This window comes from Pimephales promelas, chromosome 20 (genome assembly GCF_988280905.1).
Source record: "Pimephales promelas chromosome 20, fPimPro1.hap1.1, whole genome shotgun sequence".
Taxonomy (NCBI): Eukaryota; Metazoa; Chordata; class Actinopteri; order Cypriniformes; family Leuciscidae; genus Pimephales; species Pimephales promelas.
In genome coordinates, this window is record NC_142788.1 from 3390517 (window position 1) to 3418217 (window position 27701).

The following is a 27701-nucleotide window of genomic DNA, read 5'->3' on the forward strand; positions in this document are numbered from 1 at the left end:
AATTACGTATTACGTGACGTTACAAACGCGCCTCACAATATATTACAAGGCTAGCATTTGTCCTTAGAAAAGTTACATTTTTGGAATAAGCTTTGAAATAACCGATCGTTTCGCATGATAAGACCCTTATTCATCGTTTGGTGTCGTTTAAAGCCATTTGAAGCTGCATCTGAAACTGTTATTAACTGTCGTTTGGACCTCGGTTGGACCTGGTTCCCATTGAAGTCTATTATAAGGAGAAAAATCCTGGAATTTTTTCATCAAAAACCTTAATTTCTTTTCGACTGAGGAAAGAAAGACATGGACATCTTGGATGACATGGGGGTGAGTAATTTATCAGCAAAAGTTTTTTCAAAAGTGAACTAATCCTTTAAGGCTGTGACGCACCAAGCCGACTTAAAAGAGCTATACTGGCGAAGCCAAAAGCTGAATGCACAAATGTCAACTAACACTTTAGGAAATAGGAAACACCTGTCTATATCAGCGGGTATCAGTAGTCCATGTTCATCATTCAAAAAACTAGGAAGCCTATTTGTGCAACTTAATGCTGTTTATTTTCCGTATCATTAGTATCACCAAATGCAGCTTCTGCCTTTTTGGATGGGAGGTAACAATACTGTCTCAGCCAATGCTTTGCAGTTGGGTTTCAAAGTACAGTATTAATGGCAAGAAATGGATATTTTGGCCATGGATTAAAGGATTAGTCCACCCAAAAATTGAAAAAAATTACATTAATTACTCAAGACTTTTCAAATTCATTGTATTAATTGTTCCCTCGTTCTAGTAAAAACAAGGCCAAGTTTGTTTAAAGGGGTGGTTAAGTATGATTTCACTTTTCTAACTTTAGTCAGTCTGAAAAAGGAGAGATTCTCTGATATGATTGTTGAGTGTAGGCCTAGTAGACATATGAAAGCGCTATATAAATGCCTCATTCATTCATTCATTCACAGCTGAATTCAAGCTGGATATCTCCATCCAGTCTGTAAAGTGTTTTCCGAGTTGGTTTTTCTATAGGCAAAAGTCTATTCTGGTGCAGTATTTTTATAATGTCCTATAATGGTTGCCTAATGCTGGTAGATTGACACCTGTTGAATTTCCTTTTGTTGAAACAAAACATACACACACACACACACACAATGTGAAACACTCGGACCATTATGAATGCCTGTGTGAGTGGCAATGTGAAACAATGGCAAGCACACACGCAACTTCTACAAAAGACTGCACTCTCGAAATATTTCGACTTTAATCTCAAAATTCTTCGACTTTAATCTCGAAATATTTCGACTTTAATCTCAAAATATTTTGACTTTAATCTCGAGATATTTCGACTTTAATCCCCAAATATTTCGACTTTAAAGGGTTAGTTCACCCATAAATAAAAATTCAGTCAGTATTTACTCACCCTGATGTTGTTCAACCCCGTAAGACCTTCGCTCATCTTCGGAACACAAATTAAGATATTTTTGATGAAATTTGAGAACTGGATCTCTCCTCCATTCTAGTCCATAGGCCTCTTGAGGGATTGAAATTTGACGGCCTCGAAAAGTTATTAAAGACATCGTTAAAATAGTCCAAGTGACTTTAGTGGCTCAATCTTAAGTTTATCAAACGACGAGAACACTTTTTGTGCGCAAAAAACAACAGAAATAACAACTTTATTTCAACTATATGACCCGCAGAGAAATGATCTTAAGAAACTCCAGAAGCCACCGGGCATTAAAATGGATCTAACTCATGTTCTCTACACCTTCCACTTGAGGCCATATAATCTCCTAGTAGATGGAGCCCTAGAGCTAAGTATGGTTTAAACCACCCCGACTGATAGACCAGCGTTTAGGTACTGAACCCCCTCAGGGGCCAGACCCACAGCTTCCACAGCTCCGGGTGAGGGTGAAAGATTGTGCCCTCCGCCTGCACCAACAGATCCCTCCTCAGAGGAATCCGCCATGGCGGAGCTATCAGGAGTGAAATTATGTCTGAAAACCATACTCGGGCCGTCCACAACGGGGCTACCAGAAGAAGACTGATGCCGGAACCTCTCCAGGACTCCCGGTAGCAGAGCGATCGGGGGAAAAGCATACAGATGTAGCCTCGGTCAGGCCTGTACCATGGCATCCAACCCCAGTGGGACTGGATGTGTGAGGGAGAACCAAAGTGGATGGTCTAAGGACAATCTGATGCGCCAATATGGATAGAGAGCGCGATCTGAGTCCCCCTTATCAGTTCAGATAAGCTACCACTGAGGTATTGTCTGATTGTACTAGGACATGGTAACCCTTGATGTCTGGGAGGAAGTTCCTCAGAGCCTTGAACACAGCCAACATCTCCAGGCAGTTTATATGCCAAGAATAATGATGGTCCTGCCACAGACCCCTGCAAAGCGGCTGTCCATGACTGCATCCCAGCCAGTAGGCGCGTTTCCATTACAGATTTGCACAAAACTTTTGCGATATTTTCCAAATTCCGATAAAAAACTATGCGAAATGACGGTGTTTCCATTAACCGACTAAACCGACTTTTTTAAATCTCGCAATAAGTCATTCCAAAAATCAACGGACTTTGGTAGGTTTATAACCTATTCCACAGCCATGCACCGCACTATACATTATTATTATTATATTTATATTTATTATTAACGGTCGTTGCAAAACGAAAAATGAACGGTTGTTGTATTTTTAAAACGCAAAGTTGAACACCATCAATTTAGTTTGACCACACCAATTCTGCGCTATATAGGCTACATCTCAACGAAATTTCAGATATTTGTTTATGACTTTTTGCCCCCTTTAAAACATTTAAAATGTTCACAAATTAATATGGGGAAAAAATTTAGATTTTACTGGTTTTCTAAGTCCAAATTAGAACATGGATATTTATGATATTTTTCCCGCAGTGCTGAATAGGTGAGTTATTATAAATGCGTCTGAAAAAATAACGAGCTAAAAACATAATCTCCGGATGCACCTTTAGAGAGAATTACATAATCAGAAGGTATTAGTTTACGATTCGAATTTGTTCTTTTTGAAGTGGACATTTCAAGCTTTAGTCTGAACAGACTATTGTTTCAGTTCTCGCGCTCCAGTTCACGAAGATCATAAAGCGTGCCTGATTGTTTGTTATTTTACAAAAGAACAACGTTTTCTTGTTATTGTGACATTACGCAAATAAAAGTAGTTGCGAATAATGTATTATTATTTTCTGTATAGCCAGAAATGCTAGAGTATTATAAGTTGATTCCACTGTTGATAGGAAAATGAAAGTGTTCACGGCGCGCCCGCGTCTGTCTGCCATCCAGTGCTCCAAACTCCGCACACACTCTTGGATATTGGTCAAAATCGAGTGTTTATTTGTGATAATCTTAGCCCTATTATTGTCCAACCTGTACATGAATGAGATGTGACGAATTGCTTTGTTGCTTTTTTGGATAAAAGTGTCTTCTAGGCTACATATGTAGCCTAATAAATGTTATAATAGGCTAATGATGATAATTATGATTATTATTTGCGGACACGGACCTAAAACACACTCCGTCTTCTTCTAAGTCAGGTGACTGTAAATGCGCAAAATCCGTTTCCATTGCAGTTTTGCGAAAAAATCCTTTTTCGAATTGCCTGAAAAACCTCCTCATGCGAGCGTAAAAACTTTTTTGCGATAAACGGGAGTTTTTGCGAAATTGACGTGTTTGCATTGAGCGTATTTTCATTTCGCGATTTCAATTTGCGCAAATTGAAGGGTAATGGAAACGCGGCTAGTGAGGGAGGCATCTGTCGAAATGGACTTCCGGCGACGCGGTGCTCCTAACACTGGCCCTTGGGAAAGAAACATATAAGATATCAGAAGTATATAAGAGTATATAATAGACATTTCCGTAAGAAGATTCCACGGATCATTTAAAAGTTCACTCTGCTGGCCATTGTTTAATTTGCATAATGGATATGGCATTTAGCAAATACTATTTTTTGATGCTTGCTATGCTTACCATGTCAAGTCTACATCCCGAGCAGAAGCCTACGATCAGTCAATGAGTGACCGCTCGTGGTACCATCACAGAGAGCCTCAAAATCACTTTCCAGAACATTCTCATTCACGGTACCATGCTGGTGGAATGATCTGCCCACCCTCATCCGGAATGCAGAATCCCATTCAAAAGACAACTGAAAACTCATCTCTTCCGTGAGCCCTTAAAGAAAAAACTAAAAAATCCTTTTCTTTTCCTGCTTATCTGGCTTATGCTACCCCGTGCAATGTCTGAACTTTGTATTTTGAGCACTTGCGTTGTATTTTACGGAGGCGTATTGCATTCACTTGAAGAAAAAAAATCGACTCTGTTTTTCTGAATTAACGAGTTAATTTTTCATGAGAAAAAAAAATTGCTCTGTTTTTCTGAATTAATGAGTTAATTTTTCATGAGAAAAAAAAATTGCTCTGTTTTTCTGAATTAACGAGTTAATTTTTCATGAGAAAATTTTTTTTTGCTCTGTTTTTCTGAATTAATGAGTTAATTTTTCATGAGAAGTTTTTTTTTTTGCTCTGTTTTTCTGAATTAATGAGTTAATTTTTCATGGAATTTTTTTTTTTTTGCTCTATTTTTCTGAATTAATGAGTTAATTCAGAAAAACAGCAAAAATAAATTTTCTCATGAAAAATTAATTCATTAATTCAGAAAAACAGAGCAAAAACTTTTTTTCTCAAGAAAAACTAACTCATTAATTCAGAAAAACAGAGCAAATTTTTTTCTCATGAAAAATTAACTCATTAATTTTAGAAAAACAGAGCAAAAACTTTTTTTCTCATGAAAAATTAACTCATTAATTCAGAAAAACAGAGCAAATCCTTTTTTTTCTCATGAAAAATTAACTCATTAATTCAGAAAAACAGAGCAAAACCTTTTTTTCTCATGAAAAATTAACTCATTAATTCAGAAAAACAGAGGAAAAAATTTTTTTCTCATAAAAAATTTACTCGTTAATTCAGAAAAACAGAGGAAAAAAATTTTTTCTCATGAAAAATTAACTCATTAATTCAGAAAAACAGAGCAATTTTTTTTTCTCATGAAAAATTAACTCGTTAATTCAGAAAAACAGAGTAGATTTTTTTTTCTTCAAGTGAATGCAATACGCCTCTGAGTATTTGCCTCTTCACGATGACTCACTTGGTTTAGTCCTCAGTTATAAGTCGCATTGGATAAAAGCATCTGCCAAATGACTACTATGTGCATCAAAGTGTCGCTCCCTAACTCCTTAACATAACTTGCGGACATAGCTTATCTACTGATGTGCAAATGTTAATGTGAGATGTGAGAGATGATGAAGCAGGTCTGTCTAAATATGGCAAACCCTGAAGAGTTGAAAGCCGGGTGGGGGTGATGTGATGCCCATCGCACATGAACTCTGATGAGATTACTCATGCTTTCATCCGTTTCTCCACAGGATTACCTGGACTGCATCAGCAACCAGTCTCTTCTGCTGCTGGGAGATGAAGAGAGGAACTCTTTATTTGGAAATATCCGTGACATCTACCGTTTTAACAGGTACACTGTAACAGATTTTTTGTCATTTGAACAGTATTTTACTGTAATATGTACAGTATAATACTGTTAAATGTGCCAACAGTATAACATGTAAATAGCCAAGGATTATGGGAAAATATGTGTTTACTACTGTAATTATTTTCTACTGTATAATTTTCTGCTTTATAATAGGAAATCAATTCTAATACTGTAAATAAAAAATACAGTAGTTGTACTCATGAATACAAAATACAGTATTATTACTATAAATATTAATACAGTACACAATTGTATTACTGTAAATGAAATTACAGTACTGCTACTGTAAACACTTACAGTACACTGGCATCCAGCTGCCAGTAAGTTACTTTAAAATTTACAGCAACCTTTTTACAGTGAGACACATCTGCTAGTTTCAGTGGCGAACTGTTTATAGATGAGTAATGGGTGTTTGCTACTTGACCATGAACTATTAGGCTTTAAGGAGCCCCTATCATAGCATTTGAAATGTTCCTATTTTTGTTTTGGGAGTTCCCAAAAACAGTTTAATGTGCATGCAAGGATAAAAAAAAACACTTTATTTGTCTTATAATATGCATTTATTTTTACCCGATTTCCTCAACGACTCGCAAATGATTCGTTCGACGATTCATTTTCCCAAACACCTCCTTTGAGTGACGCGAATCTGCGGCGATTGGTCAAATGACCCAGTCAGTTGTTATTGGTAAACCGTAGGCAGAGACTGTCGCCCATAACCAGGATTATAGCTCGTCAAGTGTTGAAAATTGTATATAGTGTTTGAACAAACGTGCACTTTCCACACGGTTCCTAACTCGCGTCTCCGTCAAGAGCGAGCTTTCCCGGCGAAACTCACATTGCGGCGGCTTTTGAAGGGCAGGGCTTATTATATTGAGCGAAGTCATATTTGGCTAAGTCGTTTAGGAGGTAATTGCCATTTTTCAATGAATGTCTGGTGAATATCAAAAACAAAACTAACTTTACCCCGCTTAGAAGCTGCGCGGAGTGTACACAACATAATATAACTATATTGTGCATGCTACAGAAAACATAACAGCAAATTATATTACTTATAGATTGTGATTCGGAGGAGGAGGAAGCTGATCCATATACACTGGATACTGAGCCCTCCTTCAGGAACAACCGGCTTGCGAATTCACATTTGAATTAATTTATGTTTTTGAACGATTCGTCATTAAAGGATTAGTTCACTTTTGAAAAAACTTTTGCTGATAATTTACTCACCCCCATGTCATCCAAGATGTCCATGTCTTTCTTTCTTCAGTCGAAAAGAAATTTAGGTTTTTGATGAAAACATTCCAGGATTTTTCTCCATATAATCGACTTCAATGGGAATCGGATGGTTCAAGTATCAAACGACGGTTAATAACAGTTTCAGTCCAGCTTCAAATGTCTTTAAACGACACCAGACGATGAATAAGGGTCTTATCATGCGAAACGATCGGTTATTTCAAAGCTTATTCCAAAAATGTAACTTTTCTAAGGACAAATGCCAGCCTTGCTATATTCTCTGAGGCGCGTTTGTAACGTCACGTAATGCGTTTACATTCAAAAGGTCACGGGCGACATAGCCGGAAGTACAGAATCAAAATCGTCCGACATCGTTGTTTTACCTTTTAATTCCTTTTTTTGTAAACGGCGTTTGAGCTAGTTTGCACGTTCAACCTATGCGTTCAACTTGTAAACACTGACTGTACTTTCGGCTACGTCGCCCGTGACCTTTTGAACGTAATTACGTATTACGTGACGTTACAAACGCGCCTCACAGAATAGAGCAAGGCTAGCATTTGTCCTTAGAAAAGTTACATTTTTGGAATAAGTTTTGAAATAATCGATCGTTTCGCATGATAAGACCCTTATTCATCGTCTGATATCGTTTAAAGACATTTGAAGCTGCATCTGAAACAGTTATTAACTGTCTTTTGATACTTGAACCATCCGGTTCCCATTGAAGTCCATTATATGGAGAAAAATCCTGGAATGTTTTCATCAAAAACCTTAATTTCTTTTCGACTGAGGAAAGAAAGACATGGACATCTTGGATGACATGGGGGTGAGTAGATTATCAGCAAAAGTTTTTTCAAAAGTGAACTAATCCTTTAAAATGATGAGAACACAATCGGGCTAGTTATACTGTTGTGGTATCGTTGCAAATATGAACTCTAACCACCGATTCTTCACATGCTCGTCCCTGGACAATGAAAACAAATGGCTGAACTGTCTTTGCATTGTAGAGCACAGCGTCTTCTCCACATGATGCGATTCAGCTGAAGTTTTTGCGTTCTAGACTTCAAGTTTACACTTCCGTCTGCGCGCGCAGTTGTTGGGAGCGGCTAATGAGCTAATGTTTTATATCTACGTCACGATGTAACAGCTAATAACTCGTTTCAAAAACGATTCATTTCATAGACTCAGAGTCGACTCTCACTTTTGAAAGACAATAACTTTTTATACGGTGAACTTTCAGATATAAATGTTTTCATTCCCTTAAAGCTATATTCCACATTACATTAACAGTCATTTTCAAAAATCCATGATAGGGGCTCTTTAAAAAGGCACAATGTTTTAGGGAAAACTATTCTGTCAACACAATTAAACTACCATGTCAGCTTAATGTGGTGGTTTTTGACCTGGTCCACAACACCCAGACAGCAAACTGACATTGAATCAACGTGGAAACGACGTCTCTTATGACATTGAAACAACGTTGATTTTGCTCATCGAATTAACGTTGAACCAACGTCAGACGCGGCATTCTTCAAAGCTAAATGAAAATCGAAAATTGGTTTGCTTTCATAACGTTGAAACAACGCGTTGATTTCAAGTTGATTTTCCGTTAGTTTTGAAAGAATGACGCGTCTGACGTTGGTTCAACGTTAATTCGATGAGCAAAACAATGTCAGATCGTTGTTTCGATGTCATATTTCCACGTTGATTCAATGTCAGTTTGCTATCCGGGCAGGTTCTTAACATTTCCAAAAATTAAAACCCTACAACCGTGTCACAATTTGAATGAAAATAATAATTTGCTATTCGATTAATTCCCTCTAACAAACTAAATTTAATGAGAAAACATATTTAGCTATGCACAGTCCTGATACCTCATAATTTTTTACATTTTGAACACATTCATTAAGTGCTATTAATTCATTAAATGATTTCAAACTTTTATTTTGTGTATTTTATGGAAAATGTATGTTTATCAGTTCGCAAGAAGTCCACATTTAATATCAAAACTCATTTAGTCTGGTATAGTTTTAGTTTTTTCAAGTTTTATTCTGATGTTTGTTTAGAACTACTAATTTACTACTGTGTGTACACAATGTCCCTCATATTTGGTAACTAAATTAAGTTGGTAACTTCACATTAATGAAAGTAAGGATAATATACACCTAGAATAAGAGTTTGCCCCCCTGAGGTAGACGAAGGTTAAACATCACATTGAAGATCTTCTGTTTCAGACTGTCTGTTGTATTTGTTGCAGTCTCTTCCTTCAGTTCCTCTAACTTCGGACCACACACACACACCTGCACATTTTTCCAGACTCTCTCCAAATTCAGCCCACACAAACACACTCATAGTGTTACTTCATATGACTGCAATGCAGAAGTGACCACACATGCTTTCACAATGCTGTTCAGTTCATGGAAGTGGGTCTTTCCTTCACAGTTCATGGCCTACAATACTGGAAGACATCGTGAAACGTTAGTTAGTCCGGCTACGTGGATGTGAGTAATGATATACTATAACCCAATGTGTGTGTGTCTGTTTTAGTGATCTGCTTCATGACCTGGAGAAGTGTAACGCCAACCCAGTTGCCATTGCAAAGTGTTTCGTAGCCAAGGTAAAACTCTCATCTTTTCTTCACACAGACAAACCTTAAAGCTTAGATCACTCGAAAGTCACACTTTATTTAAGACTTTCTTTCTGTCATGCAACGCCAATTAAACATTATGAAGAATGCTCAAAACGATCACATGGTCACACACATAAACAATCATCGACTCTATCATGCCTATTGCGTGTTCGAATAAGTTTCCCACCTCTATTGACTGGCATAATAACACACACTTGAGAAATGTGTTAGCTGTTTTATAGCTCTAATAACAACTGCTGAAATGCAACTGGTGTCTGTGGTTTTCCTTCCTGTGGTTTTGTGTGATAATTGCTTTGTTTTGTTCGGGTTATTGTTGTGCTAATGTGGCGTTAGCGGGGGGCTGACAATTTACACAGAGCAAACGACTGAGGCTTAGTACGAGAACTAAGATAAAGCCTATAACCCAGCCCGAGTGTCACACCGCCTTCAGACGTCTGCTTGCACTGATATAATTGCGTATGCTCATGAAACATGGTGTGAGAAACACCAGAAAGATACAGCCCGGCTGCACACATATGCTAACACAGGCTTTCAATCAGACACACACTTCGTGGTCAGTGTTTGTAACTGGTTATTACTTAACCCTTATGCTGCATTAGGGACATTTTTGGTCTTTTGCAGTTTAATTTCTTTGACCATTTTGGCTGTTTTAATGCAAATGGTATGAAATTTGGCAAAATTGTGACTTTTTGGATACATGTAAAAAATGTGATCCCATTCTGCAAAATATGTATAACACACACTGTGTAGATCAAATAGTAACACTCAGCACCATAAAGACCAAAAATGGCCCATTGAAACCCATTAAAACGTTGTTTAAATCTGAGGCTGTCAGTAATACATGAAACATGATTTTTGCACAAACATCCTTTCATTTTGAAGCAAAAGCATTATATTTGCATTATATAGTGATGACGTCACTACATATTTATTCCCTATGGGTGGAAATGCACCTTATTTTAGGCAATAGGCAATGTTTAATAGGTGGCCATTTTTGGTCTCTAACGCGCTAAGTGGGATTTTTTGCAAAGTGGGACTGTGATAATCCAAATCTAAAGTTTTCTCTTTGCATTTTGTTTATTGAAAATAATTGAATTTTTGTGTTTTTTCCTCTTATACAAATCGATGGTTTCGCAAACAAAACTGGTAATTAAAGGGTTAAAATCCTGAAATTGAATACATTTTTGGTAGTTATGATGAGGACTGATGCTGGTTAAAAGATTTAACTTGGTAAAAGTGGAAAATAATAATAATATATAATATTTTAGGCAATGTTTAATATGTGGCCATTTTTGGTCCTTAATGCACTCAACGGTGTTAAAAATCTAATGCAGCACAAGGGTTAAGTGTGTGTTTTGCTGACAAACTTGAAATCAAAACATCAAAATATGACATTTATGAACAACGCCAATTCACTAATATGGCTGTGGGTTTATAAAATGAACCTAAATCTGGGTATGTTTACAATGGATGAAAAGGTGTCCCGAATATATTTCAGTATTTGTCACCTGGAGTTGGTTTTTAAGAGCATTTAATAATTAAGAGAATTAACTAGGTCTAGAATGTAAATATTAAAACATCAGTTAATTTATTACATGGACATTTGTCCTTGAATTTTGTAGATGTAACTGTTGTATTTATTAGAAATACAGTATATGATGACACTTATCCAACGAGAGGAATACATCTTAAGTTGCTCATCCAATCAGAAATTAGAGTCTTAACTATACCAGTGTTCATTTAGTATTATTTACACTGTTTATATAAATATTCCTTAATATTTTTGAGTTTTCGGCAATGCTTTGTTTTCTATATTTTTTTATATTTTTCTTTTTAATTGTATGTTTTAGTAATTATTTATTATACTTTTTAATTTAGCCTTATTGTTATATATACTGTAGTTTAGGTGTTTTATCTACATTTTTTTATTTTATTTATTTTTTATTTATGTATTATTATTATTATTTTTTTTTAAATTAACTAAACTATTTTTAGTAGTTTTGGTTGTAATAAAAACAATTAACTATTTTTAGTTGTTTTTAAGCTGTTTTGCACTGGGGGAAATGCTAAATTAACTGATGTTTTTTTTTTTTTTTTTTTTAATTGAATGAATTTTTTTGTGTGTTTTTATTGGTCTTACGGTATAAAAACAAGATTTGAAATGTCATTTTTTAAACATATTTTTCAAAGGAGTTTTCAGTTGTCCACTTGAGTGAACCGTATGAAGAGATACTGTATTAAACATAATAAATTACAAGTAACCTACATTACGTAATCACGTTGCTTTTTGATTTTAAAGGGATAGTTCACCCAAAACTGAAAAATATGGGCGAAAGCACGCATGATGTCCAATTTACTGGACAGAGGATTAATCAGAATTTGCTCCCAATCTAAAATCAATACTTGGAAAATTTTACTGTGATATGACTCATTAGATATTTTTTGATGCTACAACATGATTATTACTTTTTTACCTGCAAGAGTCTCGTCTGGGATGGATGGATATTAAGTAAATTTATTTGATTAGGATAAACCCCTTGAGATGCAACATCTCGTTTTCGAAGACATCACAGCCATTACAAAAGAACACCAATCAAATAAACAAAAAAACTACAACAATTATACATATTGGACAAACAAATACATACAGAACCACAAACAAAAATAAAAAAAAAATAAATAAATAAAAAACAATATATATATATATATATATATATATATATATTATTTTACACCCAAAAAAATGCATGCAGCACATGTTCTTGTGGAATAAAGTATATTTTATAAAAAAAAACATGCGTTTTTTTTTATTAAACAATCAAAATCATCTTACAAATACATATCTTCAATATCAAAACAATTTAAGATTTTTGTAAACACAATAAATAAATAAAAAGAACATAAAATGTCACAGAGGTCTAATCAGTTATCGAATTGTGTATAATTTTGAAAACCTCCAATGCTTGTCTTGTTTTATATCTTTCAAAGCTTTATTATACAAAGTTAACTCCTTCATAAAAACCAAAAAACAAAGGTCTTACCTTCGTAAATCTACATGTATAAACTGCTTAGCTAAAATTATTAAACTGTTATACATTAAAATGCCCATAAGTTTCAAGTAGCCTATTATATTTTCACCATCATGATCAGGAAGTAACTCATAATACAATGAAACGGATAACTGAAACTTTATACAATCAGGCTATATTCCACAAAATCAATACAGTGGTACAGTGTGTTTTTATTGAAAATGTGTTCTGATATATATTCTTCACATAAAATGAGCCAATGCCAATGAGTCTGAGTTTGAAAAAATAATTAATCGAATCATTTTTCTTTTGAAAAAAAAAAAAAAATGAAAACGGGTCCAACAGACCCGAACACCATACAAGGGTTTAAAAAAAAAAGCTTGGCTTGTGCTTATTGGTCAGTCCTCTTGATAAAGGTGAGTCATCATCAGCAAATACTCCCAACCGTGTGTGTGTGTGTGTGTGTGTGTGTGTGTGTGTGCGTGTGTGTGTTTAAAGGCATTACTCAGTTCTGTGGTATTGATATCACAAAGGAGCTTCAGGATTCCAGTAAAAGTGAGGGGTTTTATTACATCTGATTCCTATCAAAGCTTCCTTGAGAACACTGTCCTTTCTCTCTCTCTCTGTGTGTGTTAAGGACAAACGCTGACTCTCTCAAACGTGTGTTTCTCTGAGAACAGGATCCTCCACCTGCTGTTTGGCAGAAGCATATAAACCCTAAAGCAACAGATATTGTTCTGGTCCTGGATGCTGATGGTCAATGCAGTGACACAAAAATGCATGATGTCGAAACTAAGCTGACCATTAATATTGATATTGTACTAGCAGTGGCACCTCCAGAAATTTTTCGTAGGGGTGGCCAGATGGGGCCAGTTAAAATCTTGGGGTGGCACACCAAAACTACAGTATAAACCATAATTTCAGAATTGTTTTCTACTGTTGTAATAAACCAGCCTGTAGAAAACTGTCAGAAAGACTTAAGGAAACTCCTACTGATATACTTTGGTTTATTGTGTAATATTTAATGTTACTAATGATATTAGTAGGGCCCATATATATTACATTGTATATAATGATATATATTATATGATATAAGGGTCCTTGCCCCACAGCAAATTCCCAGATACTTACATAATTGTGATGAATTTAATCATTTTTAAGTTATTAGTTTGCAGTGTAAGATTACAGTTAACACCTTTAAATATTACATAAATGTATTATGAATTTTGAATACACTTAATGAGTGTATACATCAGCAGCAAAAAGTAATTCTTGAAAAAATCTGCACAGTAATTTTATAAAATCTAAATATGTTAATAAAAACAAATTACTATTAGTTCTCTTTTAAAATTCAATCAGGCAATCATGTCACAATTTTATATTTATATATTAATGTCAAGAATTCAGAAGTGCATAGCCTAAACTACAAATAAATTATATACAATTAAATTATGCTTATTTAAAATGTATTGAGCAGGCTAGGTATAACAAAATATATTGGCTTTTAATAATATTTCTGTGCGCAAATGCACACAGCGTGTATGCGCATCGCGGGTGCAGAATGATGTGCTCAAAGCAACATGGAGTCACAGTGTGCAGCATCACTGCGCTTCATAAGTGTGCATTTAAAAGCTCATGTCACAAATCGAAGAAATGTTGAGCGCACAAATCCTAGTGCGATTTGTTCCTTTGTTTCACAGTTATTGTGCGTTTGATGCCGATTCATAATCCTTGTGATATGTATGTGTGATCTAACAGAACACGGTAGTGAGTCGTTTAAAAACAGCAACAAACTCCAAGAAAATAAAGTAATTTTATGCGAATATACAGACTTTTATCTACAGATCATGCATTTATAATGTCAATATATCATATTGGAGAGAGTTTTACCGTGCATCCAAGAGGCGCGCGTGCTGTTTGAATATGAATGGAGAATGATGACAGCCGCAGAGGAGGGAAAACGAGTTTATACTTTAATGATGTAAATATACTTCTGTCCCTCACATTAAGCTATGGAATGACTTCAGATGACTTTGTCACCCAAACTGACGTGAAAAAAGCGGGAGGCGCCGAAAAGCGCGCTGTTTGCATCCCTGCCTGTCCAAACGGCAAAAACACACCTAAAAGCTGCTGTAACAGTGTACCATTTGGCACTTAAAAAGCACGTCACGACACATAATTCCCCGTCTTCTTTTACTTAAGAATATTTTTGACTTATTTATAAAATGCATAACTGATGCTACAAAAATTAATACTGGCCATTGGGGTGGCCATTGGGGTGGCCAGGAGTCGGCCAGGGGTGGCCATGGCCACCCCTGGCCACCCCCTGGTGGCGCCATTGTGTACTAGCACACGTGTATGACTTGAAGACAACTAGGATTATCAAACAGTGAGCACATCTTGTGGTTCCAGACTTTAGAAAACAGGAGAATTTAGACATTTTCCCATAGAGAACCTTCCACTTGGGTCACAGCTTTTATGCAAGGACACATTCACTATTAAAGCTACCTGTGTGTGTGTGTGTGTGTGTGTGTGTGTGTGTACGGAGAGAGAGAGGGCAGATGTGAAAGCTGGCGGGGGCGGCGAGAGACGGGATATTAGAGGAAGAGGATAAACGGCTCTTTGATACTCAGACTCTCTGTACTTTTCCCAGTTCTTTGATGTTCATATAGGCAGAATGAGAGAGCGAAAGACTCCAGATGAAGGAGGAGAAGAGAGAGATTTAATCAGAGCACGCTCACATCTAGCATTACTGTAAACAGAACATCAGGACTCTTATTACAGTCACCGCGACCGCCGTGTGTGTGTGTGTGTGTGTGCCGCTGCCGCACCATCCTGATGTGACCTTTCAGAGCAAGCAAGCTAATGTGCACAAACAGACAGCCATCTAAATGTCGATACCCTTGTGGAAAAAAGTACACTTTAGGATACATTAATGAAAAGTACACTTGAAGAAAAGGTTCTATATGGAACCTTAAAATGTTCTATCAGCGCTGCGGATTTGGAACCCCTAAAAGGTTCTATCCAGAACTCTTTTTAAGGGTTCAATAATAAGAACACTTTAGCGTTCTTTGTAACCAGGAATAAGGTTCTATATGGAACCTGTTGGGTTCATTCATCATAATTTTTTTTAGTCCTTTCCGGATTAAATATGTCATATTATTGACAATAAAATGTATTTATGAATGCATGTGAAAATATATATATATTTATATAATTTTATGTAATTAATCAATATCACATGAAGAGTGCCATTTCAGTTTTTCTCCTCCAAAAATCAGCATGATTAAAATGTGATATTAAGTTACTACAACAGTTTAATAAACAATAATATAATTACAACTACAAAATGTTGCAGAATAATGTAATATATGAATGAATAATAGCCTATAAAGAACCTTTGTGCCAAAAGGATTCTTTCTTGTCATTTATAGAACCTTTTTTAGAGAACCCTATGCATCATATATAGAACCCAAATGAACCCTTTTTTCTAAGAGTGATACAATAATTTAAAAGAATATATTTAAGTACGAACAGCATGTAATGACTTGGGACACTTAATTGCAACTAACACTTTACAATAAGGTTCATTAGTTAACATTAGTAAAAGCATTAACTAACATGAACTAACGATGAGCAATGCATTAGTTACAGTGTTTATTAATCTTTGTTAATGTTAGTTAACACAAATACAGCTGTTCATTGTGCGTTCATGTTAGTTCACAGTCCATTAACTAATGTTAACTAATACAACCTTTGATTTTAATGATGTATTAGTAAATGTTGGAATTAATATTAACTAAGATTAATAAATGCTGAATAAGTATTGTTCACATATTGTACATGTTAACTAATGTAGTTAACTAATGTTAACTAATGAACCTTATTGTAAAGTGTTTAAAACAAAATGGAGTAGGATTTACTTGAAAAAAGCTAGGCAACTTTTTTTCACTCAGAAAATGCTAGTAAATTTACAAAGATTTGCCAAGTAAAAATCTAAACATGTTTATCAGTACCTTTAATTAGAAATCTTTAAGTTAAATTTACTTGGAATATGGAATTAAGTAAACTTTACAGAAAATAAGTGATTTTAACTTGGCTAGTAAAATGTTGATTAGTATCGATTTAGTTGAAATTTCCTTTGCATTACATTTCACTAAAACTATAATATTGAATTTCATTAGTCATTTATAGTATGTGATTTACTCATCTAAGTCATTTATATTACATCATGTCAGATGTTAAACGTCATGTGAATGTAAAGACCTCAATACTTGGTAGACAATGGTGGAAACATTTGATGGGTCGTTTTTGTGTTTGAATGTGTCATTTTGAGCAAAACATTTACTCAAAATGTCAAAAAATGGCAAGTTACTAATACTGACAACAAAAATCAGTGATAAAACAGTGTAAATACAGCTGGAAACCAGTGAAAAATGAACCTAATTAATTATTCAAGGTCCAGTGCATTATGGGAACCCCAGTATCAGAAAAGTTGAGTAAATTTTACTTCATTTTATTGAGTTGATATTTACACTTTCATTTCTATTCGCTTGAATTAAGTAAGTAATTAAGAATTAAGTGCCTGAACTAACTTTTTCATGTAAATTACATTATTTTTTTTACTTTAGCACTCGAACTTTAGAGTGCTTTTTGACGCACTTAAGTACATGCGGGTGAGTAAATGATGACAGAATATTTATTTTTGGGTGAACTAACCCATTAAATCATTTAAAATGAGGCGTGTTGCTTGTCCCTTCACCATCACACAACCCTTTCTGCGTTATTTTTCCTTAAGGTATTATTTAACATGCTTGTAGTCATTTTCCTTGGTAACTAACCCTAATTTCCTTCTTGTCTTTCAGAGTGAAGACTTCCACATATACACACAGTACTGCACAAATTATCCAAGGTAAGAAATATGTCCTGCGGTTTGTGGTTGTTGTTCACTTCCTTTGGTTTGTGTGTCAATGTAGAGCTTTATAAGTCTGTCTCAGATGCATGTGTGTGTGTGTGGAATGTGAGACATGTGAGAGTGTGTGGTCATATTATATGTTGTGTATAACAGCACTGGAGTCTGTTTCTATATGTTCACCCCATGGGAAACCCCCAGTCTGACTGTCTCTCTCTATCATCTGTCCAATCTGCCCCTTTGTTAATTACATTTAAAAGTAACCTTTTGCACTTATTTTACCCCTAAAGATAAGATGAAGACTACAATTATGATGGTCACCAAGATGAACAGGGGTGTGCTTACCAAAAGCATAGTTAGCCAACTATATGATCATAACCATCATACACTCTAAAAAATGCTGGGTTGTTTTAACCCAATTTTGGGTCAAATATGGACAAACCCGAAATGTTGGGTTAAAAATGTAATGTAAAAATTTAACCCAACGGGTCCATATTTGAGTCCATATTTGACCCAAAGTTGGGTTTAAACAACCCAGCATTTTTTAGAGTGTAGTTGAACGATTCACTGGTTCCCGAAAATATAGTCGGGGTCAACATTCATAAAGGCCCCAATATAATATAAAATATAAATAATATAAAATTATTTATAAAATAATATATCGCTTTTTATAGTTCACACAACAGATGCGCAACAAAGTGATTACAGTTTCGCATCTCCAACAATGCGTTTTCCAAATCCGCCATTAAAAGAAATTTCCGGCTTTCCGTGATTTCACTGTTATACGGTAGGGGGCGCTGTTACACATCTTCTGAAGGAGAACCGAAACACAGGTGAAGAAGAAACAGGAACAAGCGATGGCATATGGAATCATATGCATCTGTAAATAGACACGATCATCAATATTAAACAGCATTTAAATCAAAACCGCCTAATGAATGAAATGTCGACCCAGGACGAGTTATAGGACTGTGAAGCTTGTGGGTGTTGATGGACTCGATCACTAGCCTGGCTCCGCCCTGCCACGTACTTCCGCTCAATTTTCATTTTCCTTCAGTTCTACGTCTGGGTGTGTTGTGTATTCTTGGGTTTTCTTCGGCCAATTTTTTTTACCGGTCCAATCAGCAAACAGAGGGAGTGGCTGAGAACGATGACGCTGAGGTGAAGTCGTCATACGTCACGCCCGAGCATTAGCGATTGGTTACGGCAGATCCAGAGTGACTCTGGGCAGATCTAATAGTTTTAAACTTCAACAGAGGACCCGCCTTCCTGGAAGTTAAAGGGATAGTTCATCCAAAAATGAAAATTCAGTCAGTAATTATTTCTCACACTCATGTTGTTCAAACCTGTAAGACTTTCGTTCATCTTCGGAACACAAATTAAGATATTTTTGATGAAATCTGAGAGCTGGATCACTCCTCCATAGGCTTCTTGAGGAATTGAAACTTGCCGACCCAGAAAAGTTATCAAAAACATTGTTAAAATAGTCCAAGTGACTACAGTGGCTCAACCTTAAAGGGTTAGTTCACCCAAAAATGAAAATTAAGTCATTAATTACTCACCCCCATGCTGTTCCAACCCCGTAAGACCTTCGTTCATCTTCGGGACACAAATAAAGATATTTTTGATTGAATCTGAGAGCTGGATCAGTCCTACATAGCCGGCCTAAGGGACTGGCTTTTGACGGCCCATAAAGTCATTAAAGAAAATGTTTAAATATTCCATGTGCCTACAGCGGCTTAATTATAAGTTTATCAAGCGACAAGACTACTTTTTGTGCGAAAAAAACATGAAATAACGACTTTATTCCACTATTCCATTACTTCCTTATGGGCGCATGCGCGAGAACTGAGACGAGGACGTTCTCATTCGTCTACTTCTTGTTACCGGCTGCTCACCGCTTAGGAGTTTTACCGCCCCCTACCGTATAAAATGATGATCCATATATAAGGCGCTCCGGATTATAAGGAACACTGTCGTTTTTTGAGAAGATTAAAGGCTTTTAAGTGCACCTTATAGTGCGGAAAATACGCAAATTGAAAAGCGTATGTACAGCGCGCATCTTCCTCTGCTTGTAAACAGAAAGTTTTGCGCTTCCAGCTATATCAGCACATCATCTTATACGGTAGGTGGCGGTAATACTAGCGGTGAGCAGCCGGTAACAAGAAGTAGACGAATGAGAACGTCCTCGTCTCAGTTCTCGCGCATGCGCCCATAAGGAAGGGAATAGTGGAATAAAGTCGTTATTTATGTTTTTTTCGCACAAAAAGTAGTCTCGTCGCTTGATAAACTTATAATTGAGCCGCTGTAGGCACATGGAATATTTTTTAACAATTATTTTGTATATATAAATACACACACATGCATGTATATATTAAAGAAAATGTGTTATTCATATATAAAATATTTATATTTATATAATATAGATTATGTATTTTTATATATACAGAATTTAAGCGCAAATAATTCTTAAATATATACATGCATGCATAGGTATTTATATATACAAAATAATTATATACAGCACACACAAATAAATTATGTAAACACAGACTTTTATTTTGGATGCGATTAATCGCAATTGATTTTTGCACAGCCCTATTATTATTACATACTAATATAAGCATGCTGCTGTGAGATAAGTTCATTTGAAAATAGTGTAGCATTGCTTTGGGTCAACTTTACAAACATTTGTTTTGGTGTGTTAAAACGTGAGCGAGTGAGAATCAGAGATGAAAATATAAAAAGTCACTGTTTTTGTAGCTGAACAGTGTTGAGGCCTTCATTGAAGGTCAGATTAATGTGAATATGTGTCAAATATATTTGCCTTTGGGTGCATGTATGTGTGCAGGGATTTGAATCAATTCATGTGCCTTGAATATGACAAAGTTCAACAAAAGTATTGATATACAACACCTTTCCATAGAAAAATGTTACACACACCTACTTTTCTTTAAATTCTTTATCTTACACACGGATGCGTGCGCGCGCGCGCGCACACACACACACACACACACACACACACACACACACTGGGGCAGCACGTGCTGTCATGGGCCCTAATTTTGATGATAAGAGAAAATTAAAAGTGACATGACTCAGTAGTAGTTTCATCAGATGCTGCAAGGTGTGTGTGTGTGTGTGTATGAATAGATTCTGGGCCATGGAGACCCTCTCTCCACACCCTCACACAGCTGTTGACCCTAACCAAGGTCATATGGCACTCATATCTCTCTCTCTCTCTCTCTCTCTCTCTCTCTCTCTCACACACACACACACGCACACACACACATACAGTAACACTCCTGAAAGCAATAGCTGTATCTCAGTGATACTTGGGTCATATTTCCCATTGGGACAATGTGATGTCTGTGCACAGGACACTGGAATGTGCGCGCGCACACACACACACACACACACACACACACACACACACATGTCTATCTGTCCCAGTGCTTTGTGAGGCGTGGCAGCAGACCCAATAAACTGTAAAATCTGTGTTTTAACAGAAGGGCCCGACCTTACTCTCTCAACCGTGCACAGATGTGTTTTTGTTGTGTGTGTGCCTGTGTGTGCATGTGTGTGTTTGTTTATTTTTACAGTAATATGCTGTAAAAAAAATTTGGACCAACCAAAACTTCTGTGATCAGTTACTCATCGTCATATTGTCCCAATTGTCTTCCATGGAACACATAAAAAAATAAAAAGAAACATATTTTGAGGAATGATTCAACTGTTTTTGTTCCATAACATGAATTTCAGTCCAAAACAACATAGGCTACATTGAATGTATTGTATGGGGGGTGGGGGGGTTCCAACAACATGAGGGTGATAAATGTTGACCAAATTTCCATTATTAGGTGAACTATATTTTTAAACCACTTTTGAAAATATCTGAATGTAAATGAATTTGAGAGCATCCAACCAAGTGTAAGATACGCACATTTCAAGCAAAAAGTTTCACAAAAGTTTGTTGGGTTCTAAATGATAATATACAGTTTTTTAAACTGGACATTGTGACACTGAGGCTGTGGGAATTGATACACAATTGACATATCCCGTTCATGTCGTAACCTACACATATGGTTATTTTACTAGAACCTCTGTGTGAACGTGAGCAGAACTCACTTCATACATAAAAATAAAAATAAAAAAAACATCACCAAAACACAAATTGCTCAAAAGTTGACCATTGCATGTGTAATTTTTTGGTTGACAGGGATATATAATTAACAATATATGTTTGATCTGTTAATATTGTGCAAGTCTGTGAGTAGATTTTTATTGGCATTGTTTTTGTATGCATCTGCAGGTCCGTTGCTGTCTTAACAGAGTGCATGCGGAACAAAACGGTGGCAAAGTTTCTGCGAGAGCGCCAGGAGAGTCTTAAACACTCCCTTCCTCTCGGCTCCTACCTGCTTAAACCTGTCCAGAGGATCCTAAAGTACCATCTACTACTGCATGTAAGTACACACACACAGAACCATCTTCTTTTACACACAAAGACCGTAGTTCACCTGTACATAAAGACACACACATAGAGATGGTCACGGCAATGATCCGAGGTCAGAGGTGTACTGGGGTCTTGCAGGAGATCGCCACTCATCTGGAGAAGGATTCAGAGATGTATGACGTTATCCAGGAGGCAATCGACACCATGCAGAGGGTGGCCTGGCACATCAATGACATGAAGAGAAAACACGAGCATGCAGTGAGGCTGCAGGTTTGTGTACCCTACACACACTCTTATACACACAGACTGCATTTTTCAACAGTACTATAAACGTAAATAGATTGTAGAAAACTTTGGTGCCAAGAGTTTGTAACATCTATTTTGGCCTGTGATGCATTTGAGAAACTTAGCCCTAGAAACAGACAGGGAGTCATAGTGATGGGGACGAGACCGCCTATGCCAAGTCCGGGTCAAGACCGAGTCTTTGAGGGGTCGATTCCGGGTCGAGACCGAGTCCGTTGGTTTTAAAATACAGTCGAGTCCGAGTCAAGACCGAGTCTTTGAAGGGTCGAATCCGAGTCGAGACAGAGTCTTTGAAGGGTCGAAGTCCGAGTCAAGACAAAGTCTGTTGGTTTTAAAATACAGTCGAGTTCGAGTCAAGACCGAGTCTTTGAAGGGTCGAATCCGAGTCGAGACAGAGTCTTTGAAGGGTCGAAGTCCGAGTCAAGACAAAGTCTTTTGGTTTTAAAATACAGTCGAGTCCGAGTCAAGACCGAGTCTTTGAAGGGTTGAGTCCGAGTCAAGACCGAGTCTTTGAAGGGTCGAGTCCGAGTCAAGACTGAGTCCGTTGGTTTTAAAATACAGTCGAGTCTGAGTCAAGACCGAGACTTTGAAGGGTCGAATCCGAGTCAAGACCGAGTCTTTGAAGGGTCGAGTCTGAGTCAAGACTGAGTCCGTTGGTTTTAAAATACAGTCGAGTCCGAGTCAAGACCGAGTCTTTGAAGGGTCGAATCCGAGTCGAGATAGAGTCCGTTGATTTTCAAATACAGTCGAGTCCGAGTCAAGACCAAGTCTTCTAGGAAGCAAATCCGAGTCGAGATTTTGTCCCCACATTTCAGTTTTGATATTCATGATATAATATCACCCCAGTTTATAATCAACAGTTAGGCCTACAGACTAAGCTAGATTGAGAATTGTTTAGAGCCGTCGTCAGTGATGGGAGCGAAACCATCTATGCAGAGTCTGAGTCAAGACCGAGTCTTTGAAGGGTCGAGTCCGAGTCAAGGCCGAGTCCATTTGTTTTAAAATACAGTCGAGTCCGAGTCAAGACCGAGTCTTTGAAGATTCGAGTCCAAGTCAAGACCGAGTCCATTGGTTTTTAAATACAGTCGACTCCAAGTCAAGACCGAGTCTTTGAAGGGTAGAATCCGAGTCGAGACAGAGTCTTTAAAGGGTCGAAGTCCGAGTCAAGACAAAGTTTGTTGGTTTTTAAATACAGTCGAGTCCGAGTCAAGACTGAGTCTTTGAAAGGTCAAGTCCGAGTCAAGACCGAGTCTTAGAAGGGTCGAGTCCAAGTCGAGACAGAGTCTTTGATGGGTCGAGTCCGAGTCAAGACCGACTCCGTTGGTTTTAAAATACAGTCGAGTCCGAGTCAAGACCGAGTCTTTGAAGGGTCGAATCCGAGTCGAATCCGAGTCGAGACAGAGTCTTTGAAGGGTCAAAGTCCGAGTCAAGACAAAGTTTGTTGGTTTTAAAATTTAGTCGAGTCTGAGTCAAGACCGAGTCTTTGAAAGGTCGAATCCGAGTCGAGACAGAGTCCGTTGATTTTCAAATACAGTCGAGTCCGAGTCAAGACCAAGTCTTTGAGGAAGCAAATCCGAGTTGAGATTTTGTCCCCGACTCCCCACATTTCAGTTTTGATATACATGATTTAATATCACCCCAGTTTATAATCAACAGTTAGGCCTACAGACTAAGCTAGATTGGGAATTGTTTAGAGCCGTTGTCAGTGATGCGAACGAGACCATCTATGCCGAGTCCGAGTCAAGACCGAGTCTTTGAAGGGTTGAGTCCGAGTCAAGACCGAGTCTTTGAAGGGTCGAGTCTGAGTCAAGAACGAGTCTGTTTGTTTTAAAATACAGTCGAGTCCGAGTCAAGACCGAGTCTTAGAAGGGTCGAGTCCAAGTCAAGACCGAGTCCGTTGGTTTTAAAATACAGTCGAGTCCGAGTCAAGACCGAGTCTTTGAAGGGTCGAATCCGAGTCGAGACAGAGTCCGTTGATTTTCAAATACAGTCGAGTCCGAGTCAAGACCAAGTCTTTGAGGAAGCAAATCCGAGTCGAGATTTTGTCCCCACATTTCAGTTTTGATATTCATGATTTAATATCACCCCAGTTTATAATCAACAGTTAGGCCTACAGACTAAGCTAGATTGGGAATTGTTTAGAGCCGTCGTCAGTGATGGGAACGAGACCATCTATGCCGAGTCCGAGTCAAGACCGAGTCTTTGAAGGGTCGAATCCGAGTCGAGATAGAGTCCGTTGATTTTCAAATTCAGTCGAGTCCGAGTCAAGACCAAGTCTTCTAGGAAGCAAATCCGAGTCGAGATTTTGTCCCCACATTTCAGTTTTGATATTCATGATATAATATCACCCCAGTTTATAATCAACAGTTAGGCCTACAGACTAAGCTAGATTGAGAATTGTTTAGAGCCGTCGTCAGTGATGGGAACGAAACCATCTATGCAGAGTCTGAGTCAAGACCGAGTCTTTGAAGGGTCGAGTCTGAGTCAAGAACGAGTCTGTTTGTTTTAAAATACAGTCGAGTCCGAGTCAAGACCGAGTCTTTGAAGATTCGAGTCCAAGTCAAGACCGAGTCCATTGGTTTTAAAATACAGTCGACTCCAAGTCAAGACCGAGTCTTTGAAGGGTAGAATCCGAGTCGAGACAGAGTCTTTGAAGGGTCGAAGTCCGAGTCAAGACAAAGTTTGTTGGTTTTTAAATACAGTCGAGTCCGAGTCAAGACCGAGTCTTTGAAAGGTCAAGTCCGAGTCAAGACCGAGTCTTAGAAGGGTCGAGTCCAAGTCGAGACAGAGTCTTTGATGGGTCGAGTCCGAGTCAAGACCGACTCCGTTGGTTTTAAAATACAGTCGAGTCCGAGTCAAGACCGAGTCTTTGAAGGGTCGAATCCGAGTCGAGACAGTCTTTGAAGGGTCAAAGTCCGAGTCAAGACAAAGTTTGTTGGTTTTAAAATTCAGTCGAGTCCGAGTCAAAACCGAGTCTTTGAAAGGTCGAATCCGAGTCGAGACAGAGTCCATTGATTTTCAAATACAGTCGAGTCCGAGTCAAGACCAAGTCTTTGAGGAAGCAAATCCGAGTCGAGATTTTGTCCCCACATTTCAGTTTTGATATACATGATTTAATATCACCCCAGTTTATAATCAACAGTTAGGCCTACAGACTAAGCTAGATTGGGAATTGTTTAGAGCCGTTGTCAGTGATGCGAACGAGACCATCTATGCCGAGTCCGAGTCAAGACCGAGTCTTTGAAGGGTTGAGTCCGAGTCAAGACCGAGTCTTTGAAGGGTCGAGTCTGAGTCAAGACCGAGTCTGTTTGTTTTAAAATACAGTCGAGTCCGAGTCAAGACCGAGTCTGTTTGTTTTAAAATACAGTCGAGTCCGAGTCAAGACCGAGTCTTTGAAGATTCGAGTCCAAGTCAAGACCGAGTCCATTGGTTTTAAAATACAGTCGACTCCAAGTCAAGACCGAGTCTTTGAAGGGTAGAATCCGAGTCGAGACAGAGTCTTTGAAGGGTCGAAGTCCGAGTCAAGACAAAGTTTGTTGGTTTTTAAATACAGTCGAGTCCGAGTCAAGACCGAGTCTTTGAAAGGTCAAGTCCGAGTCAAGACCGAGTCTTAGAAGGGTCGAGTCCAAGTCGAGACAGAGTCTTTGATGGGTCGAGTCCGAGTCAAGACCGACTCCGTTGGTTTTAAAATACAGTCGAGTCCGAGTCAAGACCGAGTCTTTGAAGGGTCGAATCCGAGTCGAGACAGTCTTTGAAGGGTCAAAGTCCGAGTCAAGACAAAGTTTGTTGGTTTTAAAATTCAGTCGAGTCCGAGTCAAAACCGAGTCTTTGAAAGGTCGAATCCGAGTCGAGACAGAGTCCATTGATTTTCAAATACAGTCGAGTCCGAGTCAAGACCAAGTCTTTGAGGAAGCAAATCCGAGTCGAGATTTTGTCCCCACATTTCAGTTTTGATATACATGATTTAATATCACCCCAGTTTATAATCAACAGTTAGGCCTACAGACTAAGCTAGATTGGGAATTGTTTAGAGCCGTTGTCAGTGATGCGAACGAGACCATCTATGCCGAGTCCGAGTCAAGACCGAGTCTTTGAAGGGTTGAGTCCGAGTCAAGACCGAGTCTTTGAAGGGTCGAGTCTGAGTCAAGACCGAGTCTGTTTGTTTTAAAATACAGTCGAGTCCGAGTCAAGACCGAGTCTGTTTGTTTTAAAATACAGTCGAGTCCGAGTCAAGACCGAGTCTTAGAAGGGTCGAGTCCAAGTCAAGACCGAGTCCGTTGGTTTTAAAATACAGTCGAGTCCGAGTCAAGACCAAGTCTTAGAAGGGTCGAATCCGAGTCGAGACCGAGTCCGTTGATTTTCAAATACAGTCGAGTCCGAGTCAAGACCAAGTCTTTGAGGAAGCAAATCCGAGTCGAGATTTTGTCCCCACATTTCAGTTTTGATATTCATGATTTAATATCACCCCAGTTTATAATCAACAGTTAGGCCTACAGACTAAGCTAGATTGGGAATTGTTTAGAGCCGTCGTCAGTGATGGGAACGAGACCATCTATGCCGAGTCCGAGTCAAGACCGAGTCTTTGAAGGGTTGAGTCCGAGTCAAGACCGAGTCCGTTGGTTTTAAAATACAGTCGAGTCCGAGTCAAGACCGAGTCTTTGAAGGGTCGAGTCTAAGTCAAGACCGAGTCCGTTGGTTTTAGAATACAGTCGAGTCCGCGTCAAGACCGAGTCTTAGAAGGGTCGAGTCTAAGTCAAGACCGAGTCCGTTGGTTTTAAAGTACAGTCGAGTCCACGTCAAGACCGAGTCTTTGAAGGGTCGAGTCTAAGTCAAGACCGGGTCCGTTGGTTTTAAAATACAGTCGAGTCCGCGTCAAGACCGAGTCTTTGAAGGGTCGAATCCCAGTTGAGACAGAGTCCATTGAATTTCAAGTACAGTCGAGTCCGAGTCAAGACCAAGTCTTTGAGGAAGCAAGTCCGAGTCGAGATTTTGTCCCGACATTTCAGTTTTGATATTCATGATATAATATCACCCCAGTTTATAATCAACAGTTAGGCCTACAGACTAAGCTAGATTGGGAATTGTTTAGAGCCGTCATCAGTGATGGGAACGAGACCATCTATGCCAAGTCCGAGTCAAGACCGAGTCTTTGAAGGGTTGAGTCCGAGTCAAGACCGAGTCTTTGAAGGAACAAGTCCAAGACGAGTCCGAGAAAGCAGAAATCGGTCTCGAGACTGGTCTCGAGTCTGAGACTAGACTTGAGTACTAAATCACTTGGGAGTCATGCAGTTGTTTGGAACGTGGTAGCTGTTATTTACTTGCACAAGCTGGTGTAGAACAGGGTGTCCTACTCTACCCCTGAGGGCAATCTTCCTTAGGGGTTAACCTTCATTAAACACACCTAAACCAGCTAATCAAGGTCAAATTAGGAAACGTCCAGGCAGATGTGTTAGAGCAGGTTGGACCTAAACTCGGTGGGAAAGTGGCCCTTCTGAAGCAGGATTGGACACTCTACAATATTAGAACCACACAAGGTCACTAGATACTAGTCCAGTTGATCAAACATTAAGGCAATA

General features: G+C 38.0%; 1 protein-coding gene across 3 annotated transcripts in view; it reads left to right on the forward strand.

Annotated features, from left to right (window-relative positions):
* LOC120462654 (pleckstrin homology domain-containing family G member 1) overlaps nucleotides 1-27701 on the forward strand; it is an 84225-nt gene that overhangs the window by 43954 nt on the left and 12570 nt on the right. For all 3 annotated transcript variants that reach the window (XM_089124213.1, XM_089124212.1, XM_039651268.2), the window contains exons 3-7: nucleotides 5433-5533; nucleotides 9326-9395; nucleotides 17323-17369; nucleotides 21682-21832; nucleotides 21961-22092. In XM_089124213.1, coding sequence (XP_088980339.1) covers nucleotides 5433-5533; nucleotides 9326-9395; nucleotides 17323-17369; nucleotides 21682-21832; nucleotides 21961-22092 — 501 coding nt within the window. The remainder of the gene's footprint in view (nucleotides 1-5432; nucleotides 5534-9325; nucleotides 9396-17322; nucleotides 17370-21681; nucleotides 21833-21960; nucleotides 22093-27701) is intronic.